At 36.8% G+C, this 27,372-nt stretch overlaps 2 protein-coding genes across 4 annotated transcripts in view; one reads left to right on the plus strand and one right to left on the minus strand.

Annotated features, from left to right (window-relative positions):
• On the minus strand, window positions 1–16,503 carry LOC112562944 (double-strand-break repair protein rad21 homolog). Of its 2 annotated transcripts, XM_025236569.1 has the most exons (13): window positions 16,310–16,503; window positions 13,786–13,955; window positions 11,615–11,844; window positions 11,031–11,137; window positions 9,692–10,891; window positions 8,254–8,466; window positions 7,934–8,002; window positions 7,470–7,577; window positions 7,169–7,330; window positions 6,584–6,810; window positions 6,213–6,330; window positions 5,016–5,389; window positions 1–4,135 (listed from the first exon to the last, which is right to left on the minus strand). In XM_025236569.1, the coding sequence occupies exons 2-13, from the start codon at window positions 13,927–13,929 to the stop codon at window positions 3,845–3,847; spliced, it is 3,243 nt and encodes a 1,080-aa protein (XP_025092354.1). In that variant the 5' UTR covers window positions 13,930–13,955; window positions 16,310–16,503; the 3' UTR covers window positions 1–3,844. The 2 variants fall into 2 exon arrangements, with proteins under 2 accessions (XP_025092354.1, XP_025092355.1); XM_025236570.1 differs by lacking the exon at window positions 9,692–10,891 and having other exon boundaries at window positions 16,310–16,497.
• LOC112562945 (golgin subfamily A member 6-like protein 7) overlaps window positions 15,791–27,372 on the plus strand; it is a 20,416-nt gene continuing 8,834 nt past the window's right edge. For both annotated transcript variants that reach the window (XR_003098945.1, XM_025236571.1), the window contains exons 1-10: window positions 15,791–16,068; window positions 17,067–17,245; window positions 20,705–20,805; window positions 21,186–21,314; window positions 21,780–21,850; window positions 23,135–23,236; window positions 23,839–23,911; window positions 24,637–24,733; window positions 24,963–25,119; window positions 27,125–27,306. Coding sequence is in view for 1 of the 2 variants with exons in the window: in XM_025236571.1 (XP_025092356.1) it covers window positions 17,200–17,245; window positions 20,705–20,805; window positions 21,186–21,314; window positions 21,780–21,850; window positions 23,135–23,236; window positions 23,839–23,911; window positions 24,637–24,733; window positions 24,963–25,119; window positions 27,125–27,306 (958 nt within the window). In the remaining variant the exon portion in view is untranslated. The remainder of the gene's footprint in view (window positions 16,069–17,066; window positions 17,246–20,704; window positions 20,806–21,185; window positions 21,315–21,779; window positions 21,851–23,134; window positions 23,237–23,838; window positions 23,912–24,636; window positions 24,734–24,962; window positions 25,120–27,124; window positions 27,307–27,372) is intronic.

The following is a 27,372-nucleotide window of genomic DNA, read 5'->3' on the forward strand; positions in this document are numbered from 1 at the left end:
TTCTTAGTTCAAAACTTGCAATGTATTCATTTTATAAAATAGAATGCTACAAGTCAGCAAATCAAAACACATGTTGAAATCATGTGGTGCTACAAAGACAGTTCAGATAGGAATATGACAAAACATACAAACAGCAGATACAACTAAAACAGTGGATGAATACAAATGTACAATGACAATATGGATGCACAGCCAGGACATTGGTGTTATCAGCTAAGCAACTTTGATGGAGAATGTGAACTTTTTACTGAAATGTGAACACATTTTGGATGAAAACTTGTTATATTGAGCCACAATTCAGGAGTACACATAAGACATCCTGTTCAGGGCACACATTTTCAAGCAGCATCATTAACTGAAGGCCTCTTTGCATCTCCAAAACCTTTAATCGATGCTAACAATCATGTCCTTGCCCCCAGTCAATTCTCTAACACATACACTGTAAATAAATGACTGTTGGCACAGAACAAGCCACTTAGAAGCTACCATTATTTTTTGTAAATGTAGGACTAACTTCCATCCAGTAATTATTAAAAAAATTAAAAAGTAGAAACAGTCTTACAGAATATTAAATGATCATTATGTACATCCAATAAAAAATATGACACTGCCCATTGCAGCTAACCCTTCCCATCTAAGGGTTCTTTAGAAATGTGTTGTCAAGGGCTATGCCCTCACTTTTTAAAAAACTGATTTAATGCTCAGCGTCATTAAGCCACCAACTCCTAGCTACATTATCAGGCATAAGAATGTTACAAATGCAAGCTACCCATGTCATGCAGCGAACAATAATTTCATGCTGCTGAAAAGCAAACCCCCTCTCCAATCACAAAATAACCTTAAAAAAAATTTCACCTTTTTTTATCAATAACTTCAATCAGTGGCTTTTCAGTGCCTTCTATGCATTTGTTTTTGCAAAGGTGCCATTTTTGTGTCCATGCATGACAGAAATATTGGTCATTGCTAATTAACCATACCCATTGTTTTAAAGCTCACTGAGCTTGCTGCTGGTAGAGAAATGAATACTCTAGACTCTAGAGAAATGTTTTGATTACTATTAAGTTTGAAAATTACAAAAAAATCAACCAAAAAAGAGAAGAACTAGGTAGTCTGCTTTGTGACCAAAAAATAAAATAAAAAAAAAAACAAACTTTAAAATAGGAAAGTAAATGCGACCACTCAAAAAGATTCAGAAATTAATACTTTGAAATTATGCTGTTAATGAAATTTATCCTATCACACAGTTAACTCCTGACTGTAACTAATTTATCGTGTTAATCATGTAATTTTTACGCATTCTTATTCCCTTATCCCTCCTTACCACCGACACAGAACTGAAAAATGAAAATGACTGTACAAACACAAATCAATATGTGCTCTTTAAAAATTTGTTTAAAATTAAAAGAGGGGGGAGGGGAGGAGAAACTGGTGTTTTATGCCAAGCCAGCAACAGAAGTTATATCACGGCAAGGCAGCCAGACCTGCAAACAGATGCCATCTGCAGAGAAAGAACAGTGCGCCTGAGGCAAAATCTGAAACCAGAACAGTCAACACTTGCCACATTGGTGACCAGAACGCCCTTTAAAAAAAAAAAACTGTCAAAATTAAGCAATCCAAGATCTTACCTGACCACCTACAAAAACTTTTAACCTCTTGATATAGTGAAATGATTTATCATGAGTAAAAAGTTCTAGTTACAAACAGCTGATTAAACAAGATGGAAAGGTATGTGGCAGGTGCCTAAATGCAAGAACCTGCAATGCATTGGTAACAGTAACATTCTCTGGGTCTGCTATGAAACATTCGCTATCCTTCTTTAACGGTTTTCCTCACAGGACACGGACAAATATGGATGAAACATTTGATTCAGTTTTGAGCCTTTTCACATTTTTTGGGACTCAACAGTGAACCAACTTGACAATAAATGCATGACTTGATTAGCCGTAGGTTTGCAAAACTGCTTGCTTGAAAACTTTTAAAAATAGGCCCCTCCATACTCAGTGTCTCTTATCTGTCCAGGAGAGGACTTTTGGTGTTTTACACAGAGCCAGCAACTACGGCAAGGCAGCCAGCTCCGTAAACAGACGCCACGTCTTATCGGTCTAAGACATAAAATGATAATGTACAAGTCCCCTGAACTTCTATTTCTCCCTTTCATTTTCTCTCTCTCACACACGCTCATATAGCCAAAGGTAAATACATTTGGTATTTAGAATTCAACTAGTCAATGTCATCAACATATAAACTCCCTTTCCTTATACTTTCAAAGCCTCTTTAACCTTAAGACATGCATTCTTTCTTTTTTTTTAAAATCAGGGTTGGGGGACAGAACTAAAGCTTTTCATCAGAATCTGTAACCATGTTTTTTAAGCCAGAATAATTTTGTTAGCATGGTCTACTTATATTAGGTGCAATTCCAGGGGCGAAATGACAAAGTTCTGATGCATCTCGGTTGCGTCATAAAAGGACACAAGAAGAAGAGACCTGGGGGTTTTGAGAGAACGATAAAAGAAAAAGGAGCGTTTGGGAGAGCAAGAAAAGGACTAGCTGAAGACGAAGTATCGCTAACAAGAACGAGTAGAAACTTCTTAAGACAAAGACATACTGCGAGTCATTGACAACAAGCAGCCCGGTTGTTTAAGGACTGTATTCTGTTTTGTATAAAGCGATATTTTGCAGGCGGACGGCAGGAGGTCCCTTAATTAAAAAGGTTTCAACAATCTTTTCCAGAGTCAGGTATTGATTGTATGCAAGTGCGAGCTGGTCGCTAGGTCACCCTATTACATACTGAGGAGAATTTATTTTTCTATATTATTTTAGATTTGATCAGGAATGGTTCTTATCATCAATACAGCAAAATCTGTCAAATTTTAAACTCAGAAGTGAGACACTCCCACTACTCAAATGGTTAACCTTAACTACTTTTAGTACCTTTTAAAAAGACTAAACTTCTCCCCTATTTCTGTGCATTTAATTTACCTTCCCCTCCAACAGTGTTGCTTCGCGTTCCCTTCTTTGTCTTTCAAAACAGATCTCTATTACATCACTGGGAAAAGCAGCCACTCTCATAATTTTTCTTTTGTCACAACAGAGCAGCAATTGTGAGATGTTGAACAGTAAAAACAACAAAATGGAGAATATATGCACTGTTGCACACGCTGGAAGTGAACAGATAAATGATTGAAAAACTACACAGGATAAAGTAAGGGCACACAGTTTGCCCTGCTGCCTAACTGTCCAAAAGGGGTAGGGGAAAAGGGGGCAAAAAAATAATAGAACAAGAATAATGAATAGATTTATAAAACAGCAAAGAGATAAATTGTCAACTTTAACAAATTATTTTTGAAGGAAAATTATAAGGGATAAACATTGCACAGTCTTAATTTTACTTTTTTTAAATTTTTGTTTAAAAATCAATCCTTAGGATGCATGGATGAGAGGAAAATGACAATGGGATCTGCAATATGACTTTGATATAAATGCCACTGAAAAGATGAGAAAAATATGAAATAAATTCTTTAGTGTCAAGTACAAATGTATTCTCACACTAAAGAACTTATTATGTAACCAGTCACCAAGAACACTTCATAAATCTTGTCCATTCAATTCTCATAAATGTTTTTAACTATAAGACTTAAAATGTAATGTCTAGTTTTTGCATTTTGTCTTTTCCTACCATCTCTCTTACCACCCTGAACCCATGCATCAAAAACAAAGCTGTAATGTCAACCACAATCGGAGGCTACTCCACAGCTGTCACTGTTCTATGCTTTAGAAAGTGACAATCTATCTGAAGCTGTAATAACAGAGTAGCCTTTCATCCACAATCTTCAGGATAATCTGTTTAGCACACTTGGCCAAAGTGAGGTCCCTCTGTGATGATAATGTCCCCAAAGGGCTCTGTCTGCTGTACACATGCAGCCTGATGTTTCTTTAAGACCAGCAAGGTGTAGAAACGAGAAGCCACTTGCTTGCGGTTAAGGTTTCGTGTCAAGTCCTTGAAAGAAAGGTTCCTGGAGTAGTTGAATGCAGATCTCAGAACATGCTGCATATGTTGTGTGCGCTTGTTGAGGCGCTTCTCATCCTGCTCCTCATTCTCTGGCATGGCTTCCAGGTCTTCAAGATCTTCAAATGCCTGCAATCAAATGAAATACAGCATTAGACAAAAGACTACACTAATAATAAGAAAAAGTTGCAAATAAACTTAAAAATAACATGCTGATGTTAAAGTCACTTATGAAAATTTTTGCATCAAATTAAAATTCAATCATTATTTATCAAAAGCTTATACATTCAGATGTACGGATATGCATATTATATTATAATATATCTCTCGTTCTCTCACCGTGATATAGCCTTAGTTGCCGGTATGGCTTAAAACTCAAATAACCAACCGCCCCCCACTCCCCACTGTTCTCCATGGGATTTAGGTATGTCTGAATATGCCAGCAAATGGGATCAAAACAGACCTTTCTAATAGAAAGACTGTCATGTAAAAAAAGCCGGTGTTTGTTTTTGTTGGCATTTTTTTCAGTCTGAAGTAGCTCCCAATTGCCCACTTTGAATGGATACTTTAGAAAATCAAGTATCTTCTGCTCCCTTTATGCAGAACTGAGATATAAATACGGTAAAATACTAAGTGATAGACAACATGTACTTCTTTATATCTAAATGGTGTGTGTGTGTGTGAGACAGAGAGGTTGGCATGTGACTGGTAGTCATGTACATTTGCTTATAAAATCTCTCTCTCTCACACACAATGCAGCTTACTTCACAAAAGTAGGTAACCCATTCACAATTCACAAATTGGCAGACAGCACAAACACATGCTCGCAGACTTCTTGTGTCTGTGTTATACCAGGTTATCATTATCCCTTTTCTCTTGGCAAGTATATCTCTTGGCTTCACCTCTTCACCCAATTGCCTAATCTACTCACTCTTAAGTCTCATGGATTTCTACCTAATTCTTGCTATCTACCAAAGATTTATTTTTTAATACAAATATAACTACTCACAGGTGGAACAGATGCTGGGGCCACAGATGGGGGAGCATTGGACGGTGGTGGAACGGAGAACGGTGCCACAGAGGGAGGACCCTCCTCCAGGTTTGGATCTATCGATGGCTCTATTGTTGTGGGATCGGCTGGCATGTCAACAATGACATCAGGGATCTGTGCAAACAGGTCGTGATGTGAAACTACAGGTTCGGGTTCAAGATGAGGCACAGGTTCAGGTGCCGTTGAATGTCGTGGAGACTTTGCGGGGAAAGATTTATCTGCAAAGGATCTCTCACTTCTGCGGGTACGGGTGGTGCTTGTGGTTGTCGTTTCAACCACACTGGATGGTTCTTCAATTATTGTACTCATCTCTGAATGACGGGTCTGGTCTGCTGAAAAGATGACAGAAACAAGCTAACAGATAAAAAAATTTGATGAAAGTATTTAATTTTCAAGCTACTCTTAAAGTGGTTGTAACAGCAACACAATCCTACTCTGCTCTGTTCATAATATAAATTGAGCATCGAAGCAAATCCACACTAGAATCTTTTAAGGTAAGCATATAATAATTAGCACATTTATGTGCAGTTGGCATGGACTCCATTGCATAGAATCTTCCATAAAAATTTGCTTCAAAAAGTAGCAAAGAAGTTTTTATGGTATTTGTATGGAAGCGCAAATCACAGTTCCTGGAAATGCAGCCCAGCCTTCACAGACAGAAGCATTGTTCCATCACACAATTGCTGTTCAGCAAATGGTCATTGCAAGATCAGCTTCCCAGAGAAGCACAATGTCAGCCATATCAGAAACTAGTCATCTATTTACATTTCTATAAAGAGAGATGGTCTGTGCTTCTCCATACAAAAATTTGAAAGGAATGCATTATTTAGTAGTTTTATTGTCAATCGAATAACACAAGAAAATGCCATCTTGCAAAGTATATAATTAACAAATGCATCATATCAATCTACTGAAGACAATTATTTTACATCATCTAACAAGCGTCTTCCAAATTTTAATTTTGCCCCATCTCTCCCCTTTATTTAAGGATTGTTTGATCTAAAAATATATTAACATTCTAGATTTTACTGTACTTATTTCACTTGTAGTAAACTTATATTATCTATAGTTGATAGCCAGGACTCATTTATCACCTTGAGCATTTGGCACAGCTATTTGGTAGACAATATTTACAATATGACTATTTTAAAGTACCTGTTTTCTCCTCTTCTCGTGTGATCTCTGGAAGTGGTGCAGACAAATCTAACTGGTGTTCCTCACCAAGCTCAAGGTCATCAAGCACAGGCTTAGTAACTAGGTTCTTGGTGAACAGCTGTTAAGAAATACAATATATATAATCCACTTGACAGAGGTTCAGATGCATGTCACTCTATACCTCTATACCATTCAAGTCATGATTTTCTATAAAGATTTTGTTTGCTTCAAAACAAAACAAAAAAAATGGAATAAAACCATTCACCACAATGTAGTTTTGTATTGTCAGTAGTTCTAGAAGAGCCTCAAATTATAGCTTAAAAACTAAAACACAAATTCTACTTAAAGCAATGTATTAAAAGAAATCTAACCCAGGTTGTTGATTTGGAGACTATGGGTCTGCCTGACAAAGCAAACAGCTTTTCCACACCACCAGTTTCCTTCCAATGCATTAGTTTCTTTGTGGGTGGAGCAAGATCTAAGGTGGTGACAATGTCTGTGGTGTCAGACAGCTGAAGCTTCATCGTTTCACTTGGAATACCCTTCTGCTCATCAACAATAAGTTTACGCTTTCGCTTGCCTTTTTTCTCTATACCACCTGAAAAGCAACAGAATGAATTTCGTAGAAGTAATTGTTTAATTGCCTTTCACATTTTATTTTCTTTCTTAAGGACAAACAGAGCAAAGCCAAAAGGTAAGTTAACAATAGCCATTTTTTAAAAAATACAAAAGCTTTAATTTTTTTGTAGGTGTATGCAAAAAAAAAAAATTGCTTAATGGTCAATTCCAAGTAAGAACTCACACAGGTCTGACCACATTTAAAAATAAGGACCTTTTAAAAGGACCGTACACACACTGCAAGTTTATAATAACCAAAACACCACCAAAGAGTATACTGAACAGTCTAGATGTATGACCATCCTGTCTATAATCAAAGCAACTGTAATAACTGTAACCTGGAACAGCCGTGACGTCTAATGGCTCAAGTGCAAAAGCTTCTTCTTCGTTATGTACCAAAGTGGTCTGCTCAGCAGAAATGCTAGAGGCACTGGCTGCTGCCTGAAGAGGTACTGTCTCCTCAGCATCAGCTGCTCCTCCAGATGATCCTTTTGCATGCTCTGTAACAATACAGGTTGCGATAACAAGTTCCAATACTGCGGGTCATTACAACAAGTTGTAACAGCTACTTATCAAAATTTTACATAGCTCTTTCCCCCACTTTGGTTAATACAAGTAATTTTTATACGTTAAGCATACCATCAGATTTTCCCACTGCTGGACCTTCCTCTCCGTTATCATGGGATATTGGTACCTCTGGCATTGGTGTATCTTCAAACAATCCACCTGTCTCCATGAAATCTTGCCCTGTAATTGATGCCCACATCAAGAACCATGCATTAACATGACTGTAGGACAAATCATATTGTGGTAGACCAAAAATGTATTAAAATGTAAAATCTTACAGCACCATCCTGCTTCATAATCATGTATATATGCACATTATAAACTCACGAGCATACCGAAAATTGTTCAAGACATGGGGCCATCTGTGGCAAATATGGGTACTCTGGTAAATAACTAATAAAAATGTTATAAAATGATAAAAAGCTATTTTTTTTTTTTAGAAAACCTTTGTAATTGTAATTTGCATTCTAAACAACCAGCATTAAACTAAAAAAATAATTTAACTCAAAGACTTTGTCCGAAAAAAAAAATCTTACCAAAGAAATCTTGATCAACATCTCCAAAATTTCCATCACTGTCATCACCATCATCATCAGCCCCACCACCTAATTCAAACAAAAATTACTGAAAGCTTTTGTTATACGTAAACAGCAGCAACCAGAAATGTCAGATCAAACATAAGAATCCTCTTTATGATATATGAGATATTTTCATCAGTGTCCACTGATTCTTTGCGTAAGGTGTGAAGCCACTGGTATTAATATGCATATTTAATAATTTTTAAAACACTCACTTTAAAGCTTATAAATAACAACACACTATAAAACTGATGAAAATACTTGCAGCAAAGTCTTACCAATAAAGCCACCAACACCATCTTCATAACCATCTCCCTCTACAGGAGGTTCAAGATTGATGTTCATGGACTTTTCAGTGCGCGAGTCATTTGTTAGGGTTTTGTCGCGATCATCCATATGAACAGCACTGGTCACTTCAGGATTCTTGTAGAGAGGATCCTCAAGATGGGAGGTATCTCGCAATATTTCTCGTTCATCAAACCCTACATCTCCTGTTGTAGTGTATATTTAGATATCAGTTAACAACAATTAGCTGGAAAGTAAAGGGTAAGTCACTAACAATTGCAAAATAATGCATAAACACTTAAAACTGATTGTTTTAATGACTCTTTTATAATGAAAAAAAAGAAAGAAAATGATCGTATGTCTTGTTGGCTCCCTTGAAAAGACCAAAATGATTAAATCAAACTAAATGAGTAACAGTGACAGACGGTACCCACCCAACATACTGCATGTCATCAGAATGGGGATTCCATAAATTTGATAGAGCAATTACCTGCTACAACTATAGCAAGCGTTACTTACACTTGCTCTTTTGAGTGTGCCACCCTCTGAAACGCCAAGCTGTCCTTGGTAACAGTTTTTGTGTGCTACCATACTTTTAAAACTTGTTTGATTTTGACTGGTAAAAAAAAGTGCTGGTCCCTATTTAAGCCTGTCCTTCGTAAAATGGGAGAAGAGGCCCTTTTACCAGATCAAGTTATGAGACTCACTTCCATAGCACGTACATACACACACACAAAAAAAGGTCAGAAAAATGGTGTATGTGACCTTAATACTACTTGAGCCCTTAGTCTACCCACTTTTAAGCTTCTAGCTATTTAGGAAAGAGGTAGAGAGAAAAAGGATGAAAGATTGAGAGAAGTGAGAGCCCAAAACAAGCATTCTTGATGCCTAACACTTATCACGACAGAGCATACCAGAACACCTGCACCCCTAGAAGTTTATATAGCATCTTAACATCCTTAGATAATACTATTTTTTAAAGTCTTGTACTTGGTTATTTTAAACAACTCCAGCCTAATGGCACCGAAAAAAAAAAAAAAAAAATCCCAATTGGAGTCAGGCATAATTACAGACAGGGAAGGGGTAAGGGTGAATAGTGGGCATTGGAAATTAGTTCTTTTGTAGCTCCACAAACAATTACAAATCCATTACATGAAACATCCATAAACAACAAGTCATTGTTTCACTAGCACACCAGCAGGTAGAAGTCAACTTGGGGTCAAAGTCTTAAGAACAAGTGTGGTGTGTTTGCAAGAATGGTGGCAAAAAGATTCTCCTAACCCTTTTCCACCAAAAGATAACCGGTGCATGTCTTTTTCTATGCCTGCCGGACTCCAATTGGAATCTTGCTGGAGATGGACTGGTTCGAAGTCTTAAAAACGAGGATGGAATAAAAGGTAAGCTTTGACCCCAATCTAGCTGACTTCTTACCCTTTGGGTTGCCAGTGCCAGTCGGCGGACAAAAGTCAAGGTCACTTGTCTCATCATTGGAACCCATGTCCTCAGAGATCCCTGACTCAGCATCAAAGTCGTTGTAACCTGGATCACTACCAAGGCCAAGACTGCTGTCCAGACTGCTGACAATGGCCTTGTGTGGCTCAATGGTCTCTGGTTGCCACTTATAACTCTCAGCTCGTGATTTGCAGATTGTGGACGGCGGGCTTGCTGCGAATAATCTACGTGCTGCTTGACATGTCTGAGACTTCATACTACTACTACTTCTTTCAAAAGAAACATCTCGAGATAAAAACGAATCAGGGCTGCGAAATGCATCTGTGGAATGGCAAACATTCAAGCCATCTCTATGTCCTAGTGCAATAGTGGAAGTTGGACTTGCATCCATTTCACAGTTCGAACAACAACTGCAGTCTTTGTCTGAAGAGACTGAATGTAGTCTTTGAAAATCACTGCCATAACCAGAGCTGGCCGCAGACATAGCACTAGTTCTTCTTAACAACACTGCATTGCTTAATGGGTCATCTGTGCTCCATCTTTTTGAGACAGGAGAAATGACCATTAACCCAGCTTTTATAGTTTGCTCAGTGAGATAACTGGAAGGTTCATGCTCGTTAATGGATGGTGAGGCCGGTGACTGTCCAACACCCAACACACTGCAACTAGGTCTGCTGGTAATAGGTGAAATCCCTGAGGTATGTACTGAAGAACTTGGAGGTATTTTGTTACTATTGATATTTAAGTTCGGTGAGCTGCCATTTGCTGCTGTAAAATGCCATTTGCTTCTTGTTTTATCATTTACTGAAGCACAACATAAACAAGTCCTTTTGGCTTTAAATGGTATGTCTGTTAATGGAGAACCGAGTTTATCACAAAAAGGGGATGGGGACCTTGTATAATTCTCAGCACTGTCACATCGTATATTTTTATGGTGGGGATGTACAATATGGGATTGGTTACATATGACTGGAGATTCTGTGGGCTTATGGCTAATAACAATGTTTATCCATGACCCCTGGCAACTGCACCTGTTCTGGAGAGTGCTTTCAACAGTGTCTAATATTTGGGCAAAATCTAATGGGTGGCTTATGAAGTCAGTTTTGAACCCATGGATTATAAGTGTGAACTCTTCATCGTTGACTTCACCACCTAAGCTGTCCTCTTCTTCCAGATTATCTGTATACAATGACAAGACAGCAGCAATGCATATCAGACATAAGAGTACCGCACATCTTTCACTGCACTGAACAGGTACTAGTCTGACTTAAGCAATGCAATAAAATTGCATCATGAAGCCAGCAAGGAAGACACTCACCAAATCCATCATCTCCCATAAGAGGGATGGAACCTAGGTCTTCTCGCATTGTAATCTCCTCAGGACGACTTTGGTTGACAGAAAACTGAGCTTGAACATCAATGTCCCTGTTTTGTTGTTGTTTTTTTTGGGGGGGAGGTAAAAAAAATAAAATTAGCACAACAAAATAATTTGCAATTTACTATTTCCCACCTAAGCCCAACATTTCCAAAATACAACTGGGCTTTTTAGTCATTTCAAAATCCAAATCCAGATGTTTAACTCTTTCTTTTTTGAATTTCCCATTCTGTCCTTTTTCGCAGGTCAGTTCCCTCCCATTCCCAAACTTTACAAATAATAATTTTTAAAAAAGAAAGAAGCATTGACATTCCCCCTTAGATCTGAAGCTAACCAATTTAACCTATTTATGGTTTGTCATTTACCAAATGCAGAATAAAACACTTAGAAAAACATCTTAGAAAATGAAAAAAATCTTCAACATAAACAATAAACTCCTTATTTTCTAATTCACTTATGATTACAGTCAGATCATTTTCATATACAAAATACACCACTGCTCGAGGTGCATGAACACATAAACTTACTCAAGGTCTGCAAGAGCAGTCTCAAAATCATGAAAGTTTTCCTGAAGAGTGATGGCAGCAACTGCAGCTTCTCGGTTTTCTTCTGGTAGATCAACCACACCTGGCCGAAAAGCCATTTTTATTTTTACAAAGGCCTCATTGCAATCTGCTAGCAAGTATTTTGCTTTGCGTGAGTAGATTCTCACAACACCAAGCATAAGATGACCTGAAGTGCGAAGTGCCATCTTCACCTGCAACATAGGTCAATACCAATGAGCATAACACCACAACAATATATATACAGCATCTTTTCACAGCACTAAAGCCAGGTTCAAATTGTTCTATATACAACATACAAACAACACTCATGAAGGTATTAAGAGCACACCTTTTTAAAGAAGGTATCAAAAACATCTAACAGCTGTTATATTTTGTATTGTCATAGGTCATGTTTACTGATCTGTGCGCTGAAGATGAAAAAAAAAAAGTATCCTCCAGCAATCTCTGTTTTTGTCAGTCAAAAAATAGTATCCTACAAAAATTGCAATCAGTGTGCTAATTATATAGATCAGGACTGGCAAAATATGGCCAGTAAAATATAGAAAGTTCACACGTTTAATCCGCATATTTTTTTTATAAAAAGGGATCAGGAAAAAAAAACCAGTTGTAAAGAAATAAATCCATCAAGAAAAAGCTTTAGATACAATAATCAAACAAAAGGCTACAGAGACAGTGAACAGCAGAAATACAAGTAGAAATGAAGAGCCCACCAAACTGAAAGACATGAACACTGCTTATAAGATTTTAACTTCTTACAGCTGCTTACCATACAATCATAGGTTTTAGAATTCTTACCTGGATAATTGAGGGAAAATATGCCGTTCCATTTGACATATTTTATTTATTGACTATAAGCCCTGGGGGCATCTTTAGCCATAAAATCAAACAGCAACAATCACACAATAACCATCTCTTATGTGCAACAATGTGAAAATATTAGATGAATGCATGATACTAAAAAATATAGAGATTACTTAAACAGTGATATTGAAATCTGAATAAATTTGCTCAAGTAAATAAGTTTACTTTTGGGTTTGATAATCATCAGAAATTCCTCTGGATGATGCACAAAATATACCAGAAGCAGCTCTTTCCATTAAATAGTAAACAAAAGGTGAGCACACAAAAACATATAATGAAATTTATCACCTACCTCATTTAGATTACACGACAGACATGTTCTTAAATGTCTAAGTATATCAATATATCTTAACTGATGAATAGGGAATATATGGCAACTTAATCTAAATTTTATTAAATTTATTAAGTAATTCCCCAAGCCAAAATAATCTTTAAACATACTGTATTTCATTTTTTTACCATTTCTTTCTTCCTGTAAATTATGAATGTGTCACGCCCTTAACACAGCTGTCAAGATTTCAAGTGGCATTTATTTTAGTTTAAAAGATAAAAATGTTTCTAATATGTTAATTCAACATCTTTCAGCCTTGCTTGATTTCTCAAATTTTGAGTTTATGGATACTTTTCATCTGGGTTTATTTCAGAACACGTTCCCAAAGTTAACCTATAATCATAAACCAATGATCTTGTTTGAAGGAATTAGTTTAGTTTTTCTGCTACTCCTCAAGGACCGTAGGGCCTTGTTTGAATGAATTAAAAGCAAATGTAGTTGCAAGATGTATCAGACTGGAAAGGTTCCGCCATCGCTTATTATCTTTCTTTGACCCAAGTATCATTACCTACTGGCCAATGTATCTTGTAAAGAGCAATAAACTCACATCCATGTGGGGGAACTGCACTATTAACATCCCATTATTATTATTATCTCTGTTATCATCATCTGTTATAAAATATGGCAGACTTGCAAAATCAAGAAAAAGAATATGCTGGAAAACAAAACCTTGCAACATGAAAGTAGCATATTTCTGCTTATATAAAGAAGAGAGCCTTGCTTATTAGTTGTTGCTTTTTATATATTTATATACACTTCATATCATACAAGTGATATAAAGGAAAACCTTTTGACTGTCTCCACACACACTAAAAAGGCAAAAATTAATGAAACTTGAATCAGTCATAATTGTTTCTTCACAACACTCTTCCCGTAACCCACTCTGTTATTTTGCATCAACACCAAGTCACCTTAAGTCATAAAGATGCTCTCTGATTACCTTTGGCTTCAATATAGCTTCCACACTGCTGTCTATGTTGGTCTCAAAGACATGAGCCTTGGTCAATTTCTTGTCCCAATGTGCAGCCAGCCATATCCGGGCCAGGGGCCCTCTTTTACTAAGCACAAAGTGTGCATAAAACATTTTGCCAGGAAGCTTTGTCAACCTTTCTGAAAAAGGAAAAAGTACAACTCTATATTACTAATAATATATTATAAAAATACATTTTGTGGCTCCTGGCCACCTGCAGAATGCTGAGGAAAATGATACTAAAGTTATTTTCTGATTAAAAAAAAAACAATAAAAAACTCTAGCAGAAAAGAAATGCCCTAAACCTTCAGTCTGAAGTTGAATGGAAAACCCAATATTAGAGGCTGATCCAATTTCTTTTCTACAAGGGGCACACTGCTTATGACCTGTTTACACTATTCACTTAGTGTTGATGTGATATGGTTTTCATCATGTTTCAAAACAAGTGCTTCTTGCATCTATTTCCACTTAGTGACTGTCCTATTTTTTTTTTTTACTCTTGTTGCTTTAGCCTTTTCAAACTTTTATTTGTGCAGGTTTAGTGTTAGCAAGTGAAATGCAGTGTGCCAAAACAGCATGTACTCTAACACATACTCTCACATTATAATTTCCTTTTATATAAAGTAAAAAAATACAACTTGCATGGCAAAGGCATTTATCCAACTAAATAAGCTTAACCAATGTAAATACTGCTGGTGCACATTTTGAAATCTGCTATTGCTGAATTTTATCTTATCTGTATTCATATTTTAAGTATCAACATTTTATTTTCTTATTTCCCTTTTTTTGGCGACAGTATGAACACACATTATTACATAAATACCCTATTTAATAATAAAAAATAAAAGCAAAATTTGTAAAGCGCATACACACACTCCTAAGGAGCATGCTCTTAGAGCCTAAAAACAAGAATAAAACATGGACAGCATACAAGGGTCAGGAAACCAAACAAATAATACATGAACTATAAAAGAATAATCAACAGTACTAACGAAGAATAAAATCAAATACAGAAAACACAAAGAGGAACAAAATAACAAAAAACTTTAACGGCTGCTGGCATGTTTCACTTAAAATGAACCAACAAACCACATTGCAGTTTTGCCACAAGCCTCAGCAGCTCTTATATTATTCCAAACTCTAATTTTACTTAATATTTAAAGCACAGCTATGTGTTTCTTCACTGGTATTATGGGCTGCTATATTAATCATCATATAATACCTGAACTTATGCCAAATATAGGACTTCCAAAATCATGACAGAAAAAGTTTAAAAGTTGTAACAGCTGGAACAACATGTGTAATGTCAAGATCCTGAATAAAGATGAAAATTATTTGCAACAGTATCAGAAAACGGATCAGAATGGCAGATGGAAACCAATGTATATTTGTTATATTTCAACTGTGCCATGCAGTGTAACAATACAGTGACAAAATAAAACCTGCATACATAAACAAAAACGACAAATGTTTGCAGTGTAATGGAGATGTCCTACACTGATATTATTCTTTAAAACCGGAGAAGCTTGATGATTTTTTTCTCACTTAATCGAGTCCGACACTGAATCGAAACAGAAGGGGGTGGGGAAAGCGGTTGTGGTGAAGAAGGGTGAGTGCGTTTCAACATGTGTTCGTTCCTTCAGTCAATAAGCGCATTCTAACAGTCAATCCGATCACACGGAAAAAAAAGTATAAAATGTTTGAAATATGAAGTACACATCAATAAAACATACAATAATACAAGTATATTGTTCCACATTTTTGCTATGCTATGTCGCCCACGATAAAAAAGAAAGGAATATAAAATTGATAGCACGTTTTTGTGGTGCTGCTCGCTGAAATTTGGACCTTAACAAGTTAATATTGTGGTAATAATGTACTATTTTGTTTTATTTTACGCTAGCACACTTTTTACAAACTTTCTCGGTGCAACTAACTCCACGACAGCAATTTACTTCCCACAGCTAACAAAATTTCCTGCATTGGTTCCTGGAACTAGAAGGCTCGAATTTCTACTGATAGTATTCAACAGTATTAGTAATGATCGCTCAACATTCTATAGCTTAGGGAAGTAAAATTACAATGTACAGATCCATTTGACGAGTAATTGAAAGTTAACAAGCCATTGCAAATGCAGGAAATTCGGATACATATTCAACTGAACGTAACTGACTATTGAGATTGTACTCGTAGCATAGGCAAGCGACAAAAGTATGTCTAATGGTGCTCGTCATATGATATTGGTGCTTCGAGGTAAACAGCATGCCAGATTTTGCCATGATTTATTATACACTAACATTAAGAAACAACGATTTTACAGTTTAAAATACTGCAGTTCAAATTGATTATGTGGTCCAAATTCTGTGATCAATAATTTGTAGCTACTAACACGAAGGTGATAACATTGAGTTTGCATGCGACTGTTCCGGCGTTTTGCTTTTTGAAAATTAGGTCACTACTAAAATTGAATAAAAATAGTATACCGTATGCTCACCTTGCCTCTATTAATGTGATATGTACTCCAAAGTTCAGAAACTAATATAACACAGAAATCAAACATCAATCAGGGGGTCTGTTGCAACGGTATCCACGAAATTCCCACATTCTTTCACGGAAGAAAAGAAGAACAAGATGGCGTCCCTTTTGTTTCCCGCCCAAACATGACTTTCGAATACAGCCGCCTTACACCAACATAACCACCAGAAGAAAAGTAGTTTCTTATAAGTTTTTCCGCTTTTTAAAGCTAAATATTTTATTCATATCAGCAAATGAGCCACAACGCTAAATATTGTGATTTTATTAATCTTTTCTTCTTCAATATTTTCAGATAACCGTTTTCTTCTCTCTTGTAAAATGATTCAGCGTATGAATTTATGCAAAAGTCTATTATGCAAATTGAAATTGCCTCGTTGATTGTATACGTCAATTCAGGTTAAGTTAGATACGAGTAAATTTTTGGCAATCACTGTATAATTAAAATAAAGCAATTAAAAATATTAGTATATATAACTGATTCGGTGACTTTTTTTTGGCCAAGCATATTTATTTAAAGCTGCTTCGGACGAGGCAAAATCGTTCTATGACTAAGGTCATTTTTTGTTGTTGCATTTAACATTCTTCCGCTACCCCTCGCAGCTTAAAAGCGTATCACTCGACAGTAGTTTTCTTTACTAATGAATGGCGTGGACGCATTCCCTCCCTATTTCGTTCCACCAAATAAGAATAATTTTGACCTTGAAACCTGTCGGTAGTGACGAAATGCGGTCACATGACTACGCAACATGGATCCCCCATGAGCTTGCAAACTGTTGACAGTGCACACGTTCCTATCACACAATCTAAAAGCTGAATCTGAAGGAAGACGACAAAGGACGTGATTGCATAATGGATGAGGTGCAGGATGACGAGGAGGATGAAAAAGAGCTGCATGGTAAGTGTTCTTACATTCCTCAGACCAGCTCCACTCAGTGGGGTTACTCAGTGGGAAATCGGAGTATCTGTTGCGTGCAAAGCTCTCAGTTCTCACTGCCAAGCATCGTGGTGGCTACATTGTTCACGCCTTACAAGAAACAAATTCATTATTGATAGAGTATGAACGCAGATAGTTGATGTAACAGCATTTAAAAACAGATTATTTTTAACGAGCAATGATAATGTAACATCTTTTGTTTTTTGACATTCCACCATATTTTATTTCACTTTCCAAGCAACTCAGTTGTTCAGAAGTTCAGTGCAAGATCATGCTATGAAAGTATACAGGAACAAATCTGTAGTTGACTTATTCTTATCTCCAAGCCAGTTCTTTAATTGATATCTGTTTATGAAATAAACACAACGCCAGTGGTCACCAAGTGCTTCATGAAAGGCATCAAGAATTGTTTTCAGTACAACATATGACATACAATTAGGACTAACCTAAGGAAGAGAGGGTGTAACTGTAAGCAGTGAAAACATTATGACAAAATGACAGCCATAGACAAAAGAGACGTGTTTGACTTTATCATATAGAACTTCTATTAGAAGAGGAACAATATTACTCTCATAAATGGTGTAGTTATAAACACAAAAATATGTTTCAAAATTCAGAGTTTAGCCAGTCAAATTATCATTGTTTTCTGCAGTAGAACTCAGGAAATGTATCTGTTGCTTAATGCTTATGGTGGTGGCTCTGAGCCTTATGTACCTGATGAGAATTAGTCCAACATTTTGCAGGGGTGCAACATCATATTATTTCTTCCTGAGTCTCTTGCTGCATCATAAGAATATTTTATTTAATCCAGCCCTACACTTTTCAACAGACCATTTTACAGAAGCTTACCCACAACGATCATACTTAGTATTTTTTTTATTTGGTCCTAAGTTTCAGCAGTAAAAAGATCTAGCAAGTTACAGCAGGCTGCAAACCATTGTACCAACTCACAGACCTTTTTTTTCTAAATGTTTGAAATTTAAAGTCCTTGGCTGAACTGACGTCTGGTTAACTTAGAATATATGTAGACTGCAATGTTATAACTAATGTAACTATATCACCATTTTTTATGTCCATTAGTAACAAGTAGATAATGCTTCTATGTAGTCACTGATGTAGGAAAGTTTAGCTGGGGTTTGTTGTTGTTCTTGTTATGTCATTCATATGTTTAGCAGCTATCAGCATCCTTAATTGGGCAACTAAACCCATATACTCAGTTTATAGGAACATAATCAGGAAGAAGTGTTTTAGTATTTTAGAAAGTTTGAAATACAGCTCCAAATCATTTTGTTGAACTGTGTGTATTTGAAGTTTGCTAATGCATAAATATAGAATCAAAATTCAACTTAGATTTCTGTCTTTTATGTGCTGTCATAGTCATTAAAAGTTTAGCAGTCATCTCTATTCCTCAGTAGTTGGTTTAAGTGCATAGGTCTTGATACTACTATTGCACCAGTAAAAATAACAGTGATGATAATAACAGGATTCTTATATTGTGCCAGGCTCTAGCTTGAATCTGCTCATCACAAAAACATCCATACATACAATAGAGCCATTACTGGAAAACACATGTACCTACCTCTGCCTGGCTAAATTTGTCCTATTTTTAGAGCTTATTCAGAGAAACTAGGTCAGGGCGGTAAAACTTAGAGGTATTTTTTTATACAAACACACACATGCAGAGCATTTACTTTGTACCCATTCATCTTCCATGCCTCAATGAGGAGACTGAATGCAGTATCATTCTGCAGGTATTTTTATCTTTGTGCGGTGGTCCCCAACCAGACTTCAGTGGTCTATTGCAAGTTGTCAAAACATTTTCTTTCATGCACTATTATAAACTTTAAATCAGCATTTAATTTTTTTAGGGAAAAAACTCCAAAAAAGCAGATATTAAATTTGTAATGAATCATAAAACTTTGCAATTGGGCAAATGTTGGTCATAGTCTTCAGATTGTCTCAGTCATCCTGAACCTGAAAGCGCAGTAAACATTCTAAATTTATTCATTTTTGTATGCTATCAAGACTCAAGTTATTATCTCTAAAGAAAAGAAAGAGAAATCAGCAACCTTAAAGGTTTTATTTGCTGTACAGTTTATTTCTAATATTTTAAATGAAAGAATGAGGTTAGGCCATAAAGTATTTCAAAAATAACTTTCCACCATATCATATATTGATGCCAGATAAGTACTGGGACCATTTATTGATGTTCTGTATAACTTGTTCCCATAAACAAGGGGCAGTAGAACTAGGTCAATCCTATACAGGGTTGGAGGTAAACTGGTTTCAAACAGGTCATGAAATGCAAGTAGCTTTACTTGAGACTGTTGAATATCATTTCCACTCTCTAGTGTTCATATGACAAGTAGTGTGCATTGTATCACCAGAAATTACAGTGTTCATTAGAAGATTTGTGGTATTAGTGGGGAAAAAAGAGTGATTGGCAGCTTTTAATTTAGAAGTGTTTAAGCCACTGGTTTTTTAAAAATTATCATTAAAGAGCTCTGTTGTCGTTTGTATTAGATCCACATTTCCCTACTAGTTGCCACATGGAAGTGGCCATTTTTTTATATATTGCATATAATAATATCAGAGATACATTTTATGTGAAGTTTACAATCTGTTTACAGTATAGCATGCAGCTGATGTTTTACATGCGTAGGTGGAGTTAAAATAAAGCATACATAAAATGTGACCAGAACAGAAATTCTTGTTTATTTGAGTGATGCCTCAGGTATCTGCATTCTTCTTTCTTAGAAAATTGTTGTATGTTGTAGATATATTTTGATGTAAATAAGCATAGGGCATTTCTTTTTGGCTAAATGAAGCTGATCTTGAATTGTATTCTACACAAAGGGAAAAGGAGAAATGGTTTTGTTGAGTGTCAGACACCTGTCAAGCTATGTTTGTAAGGGAGCAGATGTTAAACAGTGTTGCCTGCAGCAGTTTGTTGCTTGTTTGGACACCTACGCAATTAAATCTGATTGTTTTTAACAGTGTTTTAGGCAAAATAGCGCTTCAATGTGTGGCTTTACTGATTTGGAATAAAAATGTGTTTAATTTAAAACATTTATAGTGCAAGAGCAAAAACTTTGATCTAGCATTGTGTTTATGCATGCAGCTTAAAATTAGGTATTGACATGGGTGGGAAGGGCCCTGCTCATCTCTCCAAAATCACTTTTTCATGTTTGCTTTGTTGCAGAAGTATCATTGAACTGATGATGTGTGGTTGTTCCTTATCTTTTATTGTGCAGAAAAGATTGTATCTAATCCCCCTGCTTTCTAAGGTATCTTATACCTTCCTAGAACTTGAGGCTAAAACAGAGGATTTAGACATCATTGCTAATATTATTAATATTATAATTTCATGATGCACAGAATTTATACTGAAGCAGAGTACAATACCCTTTTTGTCTGCAGACTCAAGGCGGCCGAAGGCACCGAGTAAAAAGAAGTTTGAAGAAGACATGGAGGTTCTTGGCAGCAGTATACGTGCCAAGGAGCAAGAGTTGGAAGCAAGTGTATCCTTGACTTGTCATCTTGAACTTTTTGTTACCTTTAGTTTGTATAAGCATAATATGCTGCATTAACTAACAGGGCTTTGGTGATAATATGGAGTGACTAAAGGTAACCACACACAGGGCACAGTATGTTACGTATAGTTGCCACTTTGTGTTTCAAGCATAGCCTCTGTTGTCCTAAGGCAGAACCATAATCCATCTGTGAATTTTATTCCAGATAAGAATCATGCTTAGTACTTCACCAGGAGTTATCTGTTTGGAATTTTGAACCACCATTGATAATATGCTTAGTACAGACTAATATGAGCATCTTCCTGTAGTCAGCTTTAACAGAAGAGTTTGTGAAGTAGCATCTGAAGAGTTCCTTATCACTGTCACAGAAAGTTGCAGGTATGCCAAATGCATCTGACCAGCTGAAAAACTTGAAGGTAGAGAAAAATGCAAGTATTGAACAGCGCAAGAAGATTGATGTGGACCTACAAAAACTGAATAAAGACATTTCAGAAATGGTATAAACATCACTTTCCCGTCTCACTTGTGAACTCACTCTTTTATTCCCTCACAAGACCTGTTTCATCCAGTGTCATTTTATGTGTGTTTAATGCATATCAATGCAGTTTTGAATTAATTCACTCATCCATATGTCAAGAATCGTTGTTAGTTGAGCATCTGTTGCTTTGTCATAAATATTTACCTTTAAAGCTTTGACTTCTAGGAACAATAGGTATAGAATGGAATGTTTAGTCTAGAGTAGAATGATGAACTTGGACAACTGTGTATGAAAAAGTTACTGACATGGATAAAAGAACTGACCCTAGGCTGGGATCATCTAGAAGAAATGTCTTTGAGATTTGTGGTCATTTACGGAAGTAAGTGGTCATTTATGTCTTATTGAAGGTCAATGCAATACTTAATGACAGTTTGTTCTCAGAGGTGTGCTTAAAAAGTGTGATGACCCATATGCTTATTTTCAGATGTGCAACCTATCTCGTTTGGAATCCACGCTGCACTACAGAAATGAAGACAAAATCAATGAAGCTATAAAGTAAGTTATTTTGTATATAAAGAAACAGTTACTAAAAACAGTTTTGCCACAGCAGTTACTTTTAGCTATAGAAATTTATTTCTTGTTTTGTTTTAACCATGGCTATATTGTTGACATTGCTATTTTACGGTCCTATGACATTTTTGTAAGTGTATAAAATTCCAGGGTCAGTGGTGTTGATAGCTATCTGGTTTTATAAGCCAGCCTACAGGTTTTCCAATACAGTATGTGTTTCATTATATTTAAGAATAGGATGACTGTCTAAAAAAATGCATGTAACTGACATTTTTATGAGTAAGCAGTATCTGTAGGTATGAGGATGGGTATAATGATAATGTTTATATCTCTTTGTAGTAGAGACAGGGTTCCCAGGTCCTTGCAAGGTCCTTTTAAGTCCTTTTATATTGAATTTTTGCCAAAAGGCCTTTTAAGTCCTTTTATTTGCCATGCGGTCCTTTCAAATTCTCACACAGGTCCTTACATTTTCTCTGTGACCCTTTTAAGTCCTTTTATCGATAAAATATTACCACAAATTTATTTCCGGAGTCGACTTTGGCGCAAAATACCGACGATTTTTCGCTGCATGTTTGGTCTACACATCTGTACAACACTAGTTGCCCTTCCGTATTCGCAAAAAGCACTCTTTTTTCAAAAGGTCTTTAGAAACTTACTCTTTCTTGAACTTTGATCTTCTAGTACTACTGTGCATAGCTCTATTTCTCTCTCTCTTCCCGTTAGAGTGTGCGTGCGAGAGAGAGACACGTGAACTGACTTTTGTATTACACCAAAGAATGGCTTTCAGGTTTTGCAATTATTATTACTTAGATTTCTAGAAAACTTGGAACATTAACGGTGTATGTTATCAGCGCGCTAAGGACACTTTTTAAGTTATCTAATCTAAATATGGCAGACAGGCATCAAAATTAACTCTTTGATTATTTATTACTAGAAATACATGTATTTGAGAACATAGAGAAGACCACAGATTCATAAATAATACATCTTTCCGACCACACAAGAGAAAAACTTAAGCATTGATGACTGTCACTTAGGTCCTTACGAATGCATGAAAGGTCCTTTTAAGGTCCTTTTTTGGCACCATCCCTGATCCCTGGGAACCCTGAGAGATCACATGTGTTTGTGGAAAAAGTAGGATAGTGATTCGCTTTATAACAAATAGAAGTACATCATCATTAATGGCAGATGATAAAGAAAGATCTGATTATGGTCAACTGTACATGTTAGGATTGTAATTTACAGTGGTTTATTTCCTTTTTTTTTAAGACGCCTAGAATGGAATATGAGTGTGCAAAATTTCAAGCTTTCTGAAGAGAAAAAGATCGTGGCAGAGATAGACAGTCTGCGTCGTTCCAAGAAGACCCTTGCGTAAGCATTAAGCAGGCTGTACACTTACAGAATTTTACGTGACTGGGTTTTTGGCAAACTTTCTCATCTACAAACATTTCATTTAGCTATTGGAAATCAGAGTTCAAGGTCACTTGATTTCATCTACATCATTTGTGATCAGTTGCTTCCCAAAATCAAAACCGGTGTTTTGTCTTACTAACATTGGTTTGATACTTCCTGGACCAGGCAAGTGGGGGGAGGGGGGATTCTGCTTTTTTTTTTCAATCTTTTCATCAGTCCATCCCTTGATAAGTTTATGCAACTTTCGCACTGTTTCTTTCTTTCCCAAACGTGAAAAAAAGAATACTTAGTGCATTGCTTTTCATTGTTGTCTATGTCAGTGCCCTTTTGTCTGCATTTACTTGTCATCCTTGACTGCTTCATCCATAAGTTATTGTGAGTTGTGTGGGTTTTTTGGTTGATGCTATTGCTTTTGAGAAGGTTACATTAGTGTGATAGCACCATTGTATCGCGGTTTACAATCTGTTTTAAATAACAAAAAATAATAAATAACAAATCATTTTGTGCTCTCAGATGTGGCTTATTATTATCATCTTTTTTTTTTTTCTATCACCATGTAGACTTTACCTGAGTCTTAAAAAGGAAATGGAGCGAATGAGAGACCAGCAACGCTTTATGCGTGAAGAGAGAGATGTAAGTTTTCAGGCTTTGATAGTGTGCTCAAGATTTTCATCTGTTAAAATCCTGTTTACTTTCTGTGCTCTTTTACTCCATTTTTTGTATCAGAAAGATGTTGAAATTTATAGTAAGATTGTTCCAAGGCACTGGCAGTCAACAAGGCTGAGGAGCCATTGATATATTCTAGGGCTTGACCTATTTTTATATCAGCAATGAATGTTTGAGCCAGTAGTTTTACACTGTGCTTTATGATTATCCTACTCCATGTCCCAGGTTAACTTAAAAAATGAACTCATGTCCTCATGTACATGTGAACAAATTATAGCTTCTGATCAAACCCAGCCTACTGTTTCTTTTAAAAATAACACCAACAGCATTTTGACACAGGATTATTTTTGTTATTTGGTTCCCTCTTTGGGTTTTCTGTATTGGATGTTATTCTTCGTTTAGTACGGTTGTTTATTCTTTTATAGCTCATATGTCATTTGTTTGTTTTCCTGTCCCTTGTATGCTGTCCATGTTTTGTTCTTAAGCACTAAAAGTATGCTCCTTAGGAGTGTGAGTATGCACTTTACAAATTTTACATTTATAATTATTATGTTACATGGTTTCAAAAAGATGAGCACAAACCTGCTTAAGAAGTCAGTTTGTGTGCCCTTTGCCCCTAGTATTTGTGAACTGTATCAGAGAAAGACAGCTTTTTGTTACTTGAGTAAAGTTGCCACTTCTGTATGTTGTAGCACTGCTTTCACAATGTGACACAACTGAAACAGCAAGAAGAAAAAGTCCGCAGTGATGCTGTCAAAAAGAAGGCTCAAACAGAGAAGCTGAAGAAAGGTAATGGGAACATTTCCTGCATTGCTTTTTCCTGTTGTCTTTGCCCTCATGGCTTTACTTTTACTTGTTATCCTTGGTTTTTTCATACATGTTAATCTATAAGTTAGGGATTCGTGTGTAATTATGTTGGTGCTGCTGCTTTGTCTATCTCACTACTAATTTTCATGTTCCTTCTTTAGAAACTAGTTTTATACACACTGTACTAAAAACAACACTTTACATTTGTCAGAGGTGGACGGTCTGTATGAGGCCAAGCGACAGATGATAGCCACATACAAAAAGCAGAGGGAGGAGTTCAATGACATGCGAGAAAAGCAGCGGCACGAGAGCTTCAAGAAGCGGGAAGAAGAAAAACGAGCCATTCAGGCAAGACTCAAGAAAGAGCTGTGAGTGATGAACTTTGTTAGAATTCTTACCTTGACCCTTGTATTAGTTGCCTGGTTAATAGCTGATGTTTTCAGATTTCCTTGACAGTTTGTAAAATGCAACTTGTCATTTGCCAGTTGTGGCAGCTTGTCTTTCCAGGTGTGATAAAGGTTACATCTAAAACGAACAACAACAGATTGTAGTCCTTGACATTTCGCAATTTTAGTGATTTAATAAAAGTTGGTTCCATTATGCTATCTCATATTTATAGCTGTTCTGTGTTTATGTACAATTGTGACCTTTTGCATGTATTTGTATCTGTTTTTCTTGTGAAGAAAAGTCCTTAAATGCAAATTTAAAAAACCTGGATCTGTAAAGAAGAGGAAAAACAAATCTTAGGGGCGCTACTCTGTGGCTTGACACCAGCTCACTTTCATCTTGTGTATGCTTGTAAGTGAGAAGCGGGCCATGAACTACACAGCATGGGTACAGAATAGTACTCCCCATCATGAGATACTGACAGTGTCCCTCAGGTCACACTATTTACCTTATGAATTTGGTCAAATCACTGTGATACTAACCTATATTCCCAGCCCAGACTTCAACCTCGCAGCTGAGCACATAGTGAACACATTCAATTGAGCGGTGACTAGATCAGTAGACCAGCCAATATTTTTGCTTGGGGACTTAAACCACTATCCTACAACACTTGGACACCTCTGGCACCTGTGTTCCGGTCCTGTTCATGGGTTTTTCTAGTGCCTTAAACACAGTCCAGCCACACTTCATAAAGCCCCTGCTAGACCTGGATGTCAACACCAGCCTAGTTCTGTAGATATGGTCATTCCTGAAGGACCGACCACCAAGGATGGGTCTCAGAGTTCCACCAACAGGTACTGTAGGGTCTGGCTCATCTGAAAGGGTAAATCTGTCAATGGTTGGAATGATTTTGTCAGACGAGCAGATCCTCAACACATATACATCTTCAGGGATGTGTGCTTTCCCCTATCCTGTTTTCTGTATATACAAATGAGATTTCCATTAACAATGCTATTCTCAAACTTTTAAAGTATGTAGGTGACATGGCCCTGGTGGCCTGCCTCAAAGACGAACAGTCCCCTGTCACAGTACCTGGCCTGTTGGGGTGGGGGGGGATGGAAGACTGGTTTTACCACAGCTTTCGGGAGCTGAATGTTGAGAAAACTGAGGAGATGGCCTTCGGCCAAGCATTCAATGGAAGAGATCGCAGTACCCCTCTCTCCCCACCAATCCAAATCAAAGGACAGCAGGTACAGAGGGCTGCCAGTTTTAAGTACCTCAGTACAGTGATGGAAGGCTTTCTGTTAGTGATCACATGAACCAAGTGTACAAAAATGCCCAGCAAAGACTGTGCCTTTTGAGGAAACTCTGCAGTTTTAATGTCAGCTCTGGGGTTCAGACTGTTTGCTGGTTCCTTGTTGAAAGCATTCTCACATTTAATATCGCTGCCTGGTATGGTCATATCCTTGTCAAAGACAAAGCAAGGCTGACCAAAGTTATCCACCACACAAATAGAATTATTGGTACAACACAGCTGCCACTTTCTGACTTGTACCTTCATGCAGTTAGAAAGATGGCATACAATATCACATCATACCGAACACACCCTCTCCATCCCATATTTCATCTGTTGCCCTCAGGCAGGTGCTACAAAGTGCCACGTGCATGAAAAACTGCCTATCAGAGGTCCTTCATGCCAGCAGCCGTCACTACTCTAAATAAGAGGTACAAATACTCATAAGGGTGCTCTATTACCTGGCATCCTCCTTGGGAGGTTCACATGTATAGGTGTAGGTATGCGTGTGTTTTGAATGTCTTGTATGGGATTTGTGTCTGCCCATTATGTTATGTGTGTGTATATATATAGATATGTGCTCATGTTATGTTTGTGTATGTGGTTTGGGTTTGTAAGCAAAAGAAAAATTTCTGTCTTGGACTTCCTTGGACAGACAATAAAATTTAATTTGATTTGTTAATGCTTCTCAGAGATGATCTAGAGGCCCAGAAGCGACCATATGAGGATGAGATTTGTCTCTGCAACACCTTGATACACTACCTGAATCGTTTTGTTGCCAACACTGATGTTGAAACTGTCAGCCCTACAGGGTTTGCATCTACACCAGTTTCTTCTCCTGCCACGGAAGAACCAGCCCCACTGAATAACCAAGGTTTGTCGTTTGCTTTCGACCTCTTCAGTGTGATATTCACATTTCATGGCTGTTTACCTGTCATTT

This window comes from Pomacea canaliculata, linkage group LG4 (genome assembly GCF_003073045.1).
Source record: "Pomacea canaliculata isolate SZHN2017 linkage group LG4, ASM307304v1, whole genome shotgun sequence".
NCBI lineage: Eukaryota > Metazoa > Mollusca > Gastropoda > Architaenioglossa > Ampullariidae > Pomacea > Pomacea canaliculata.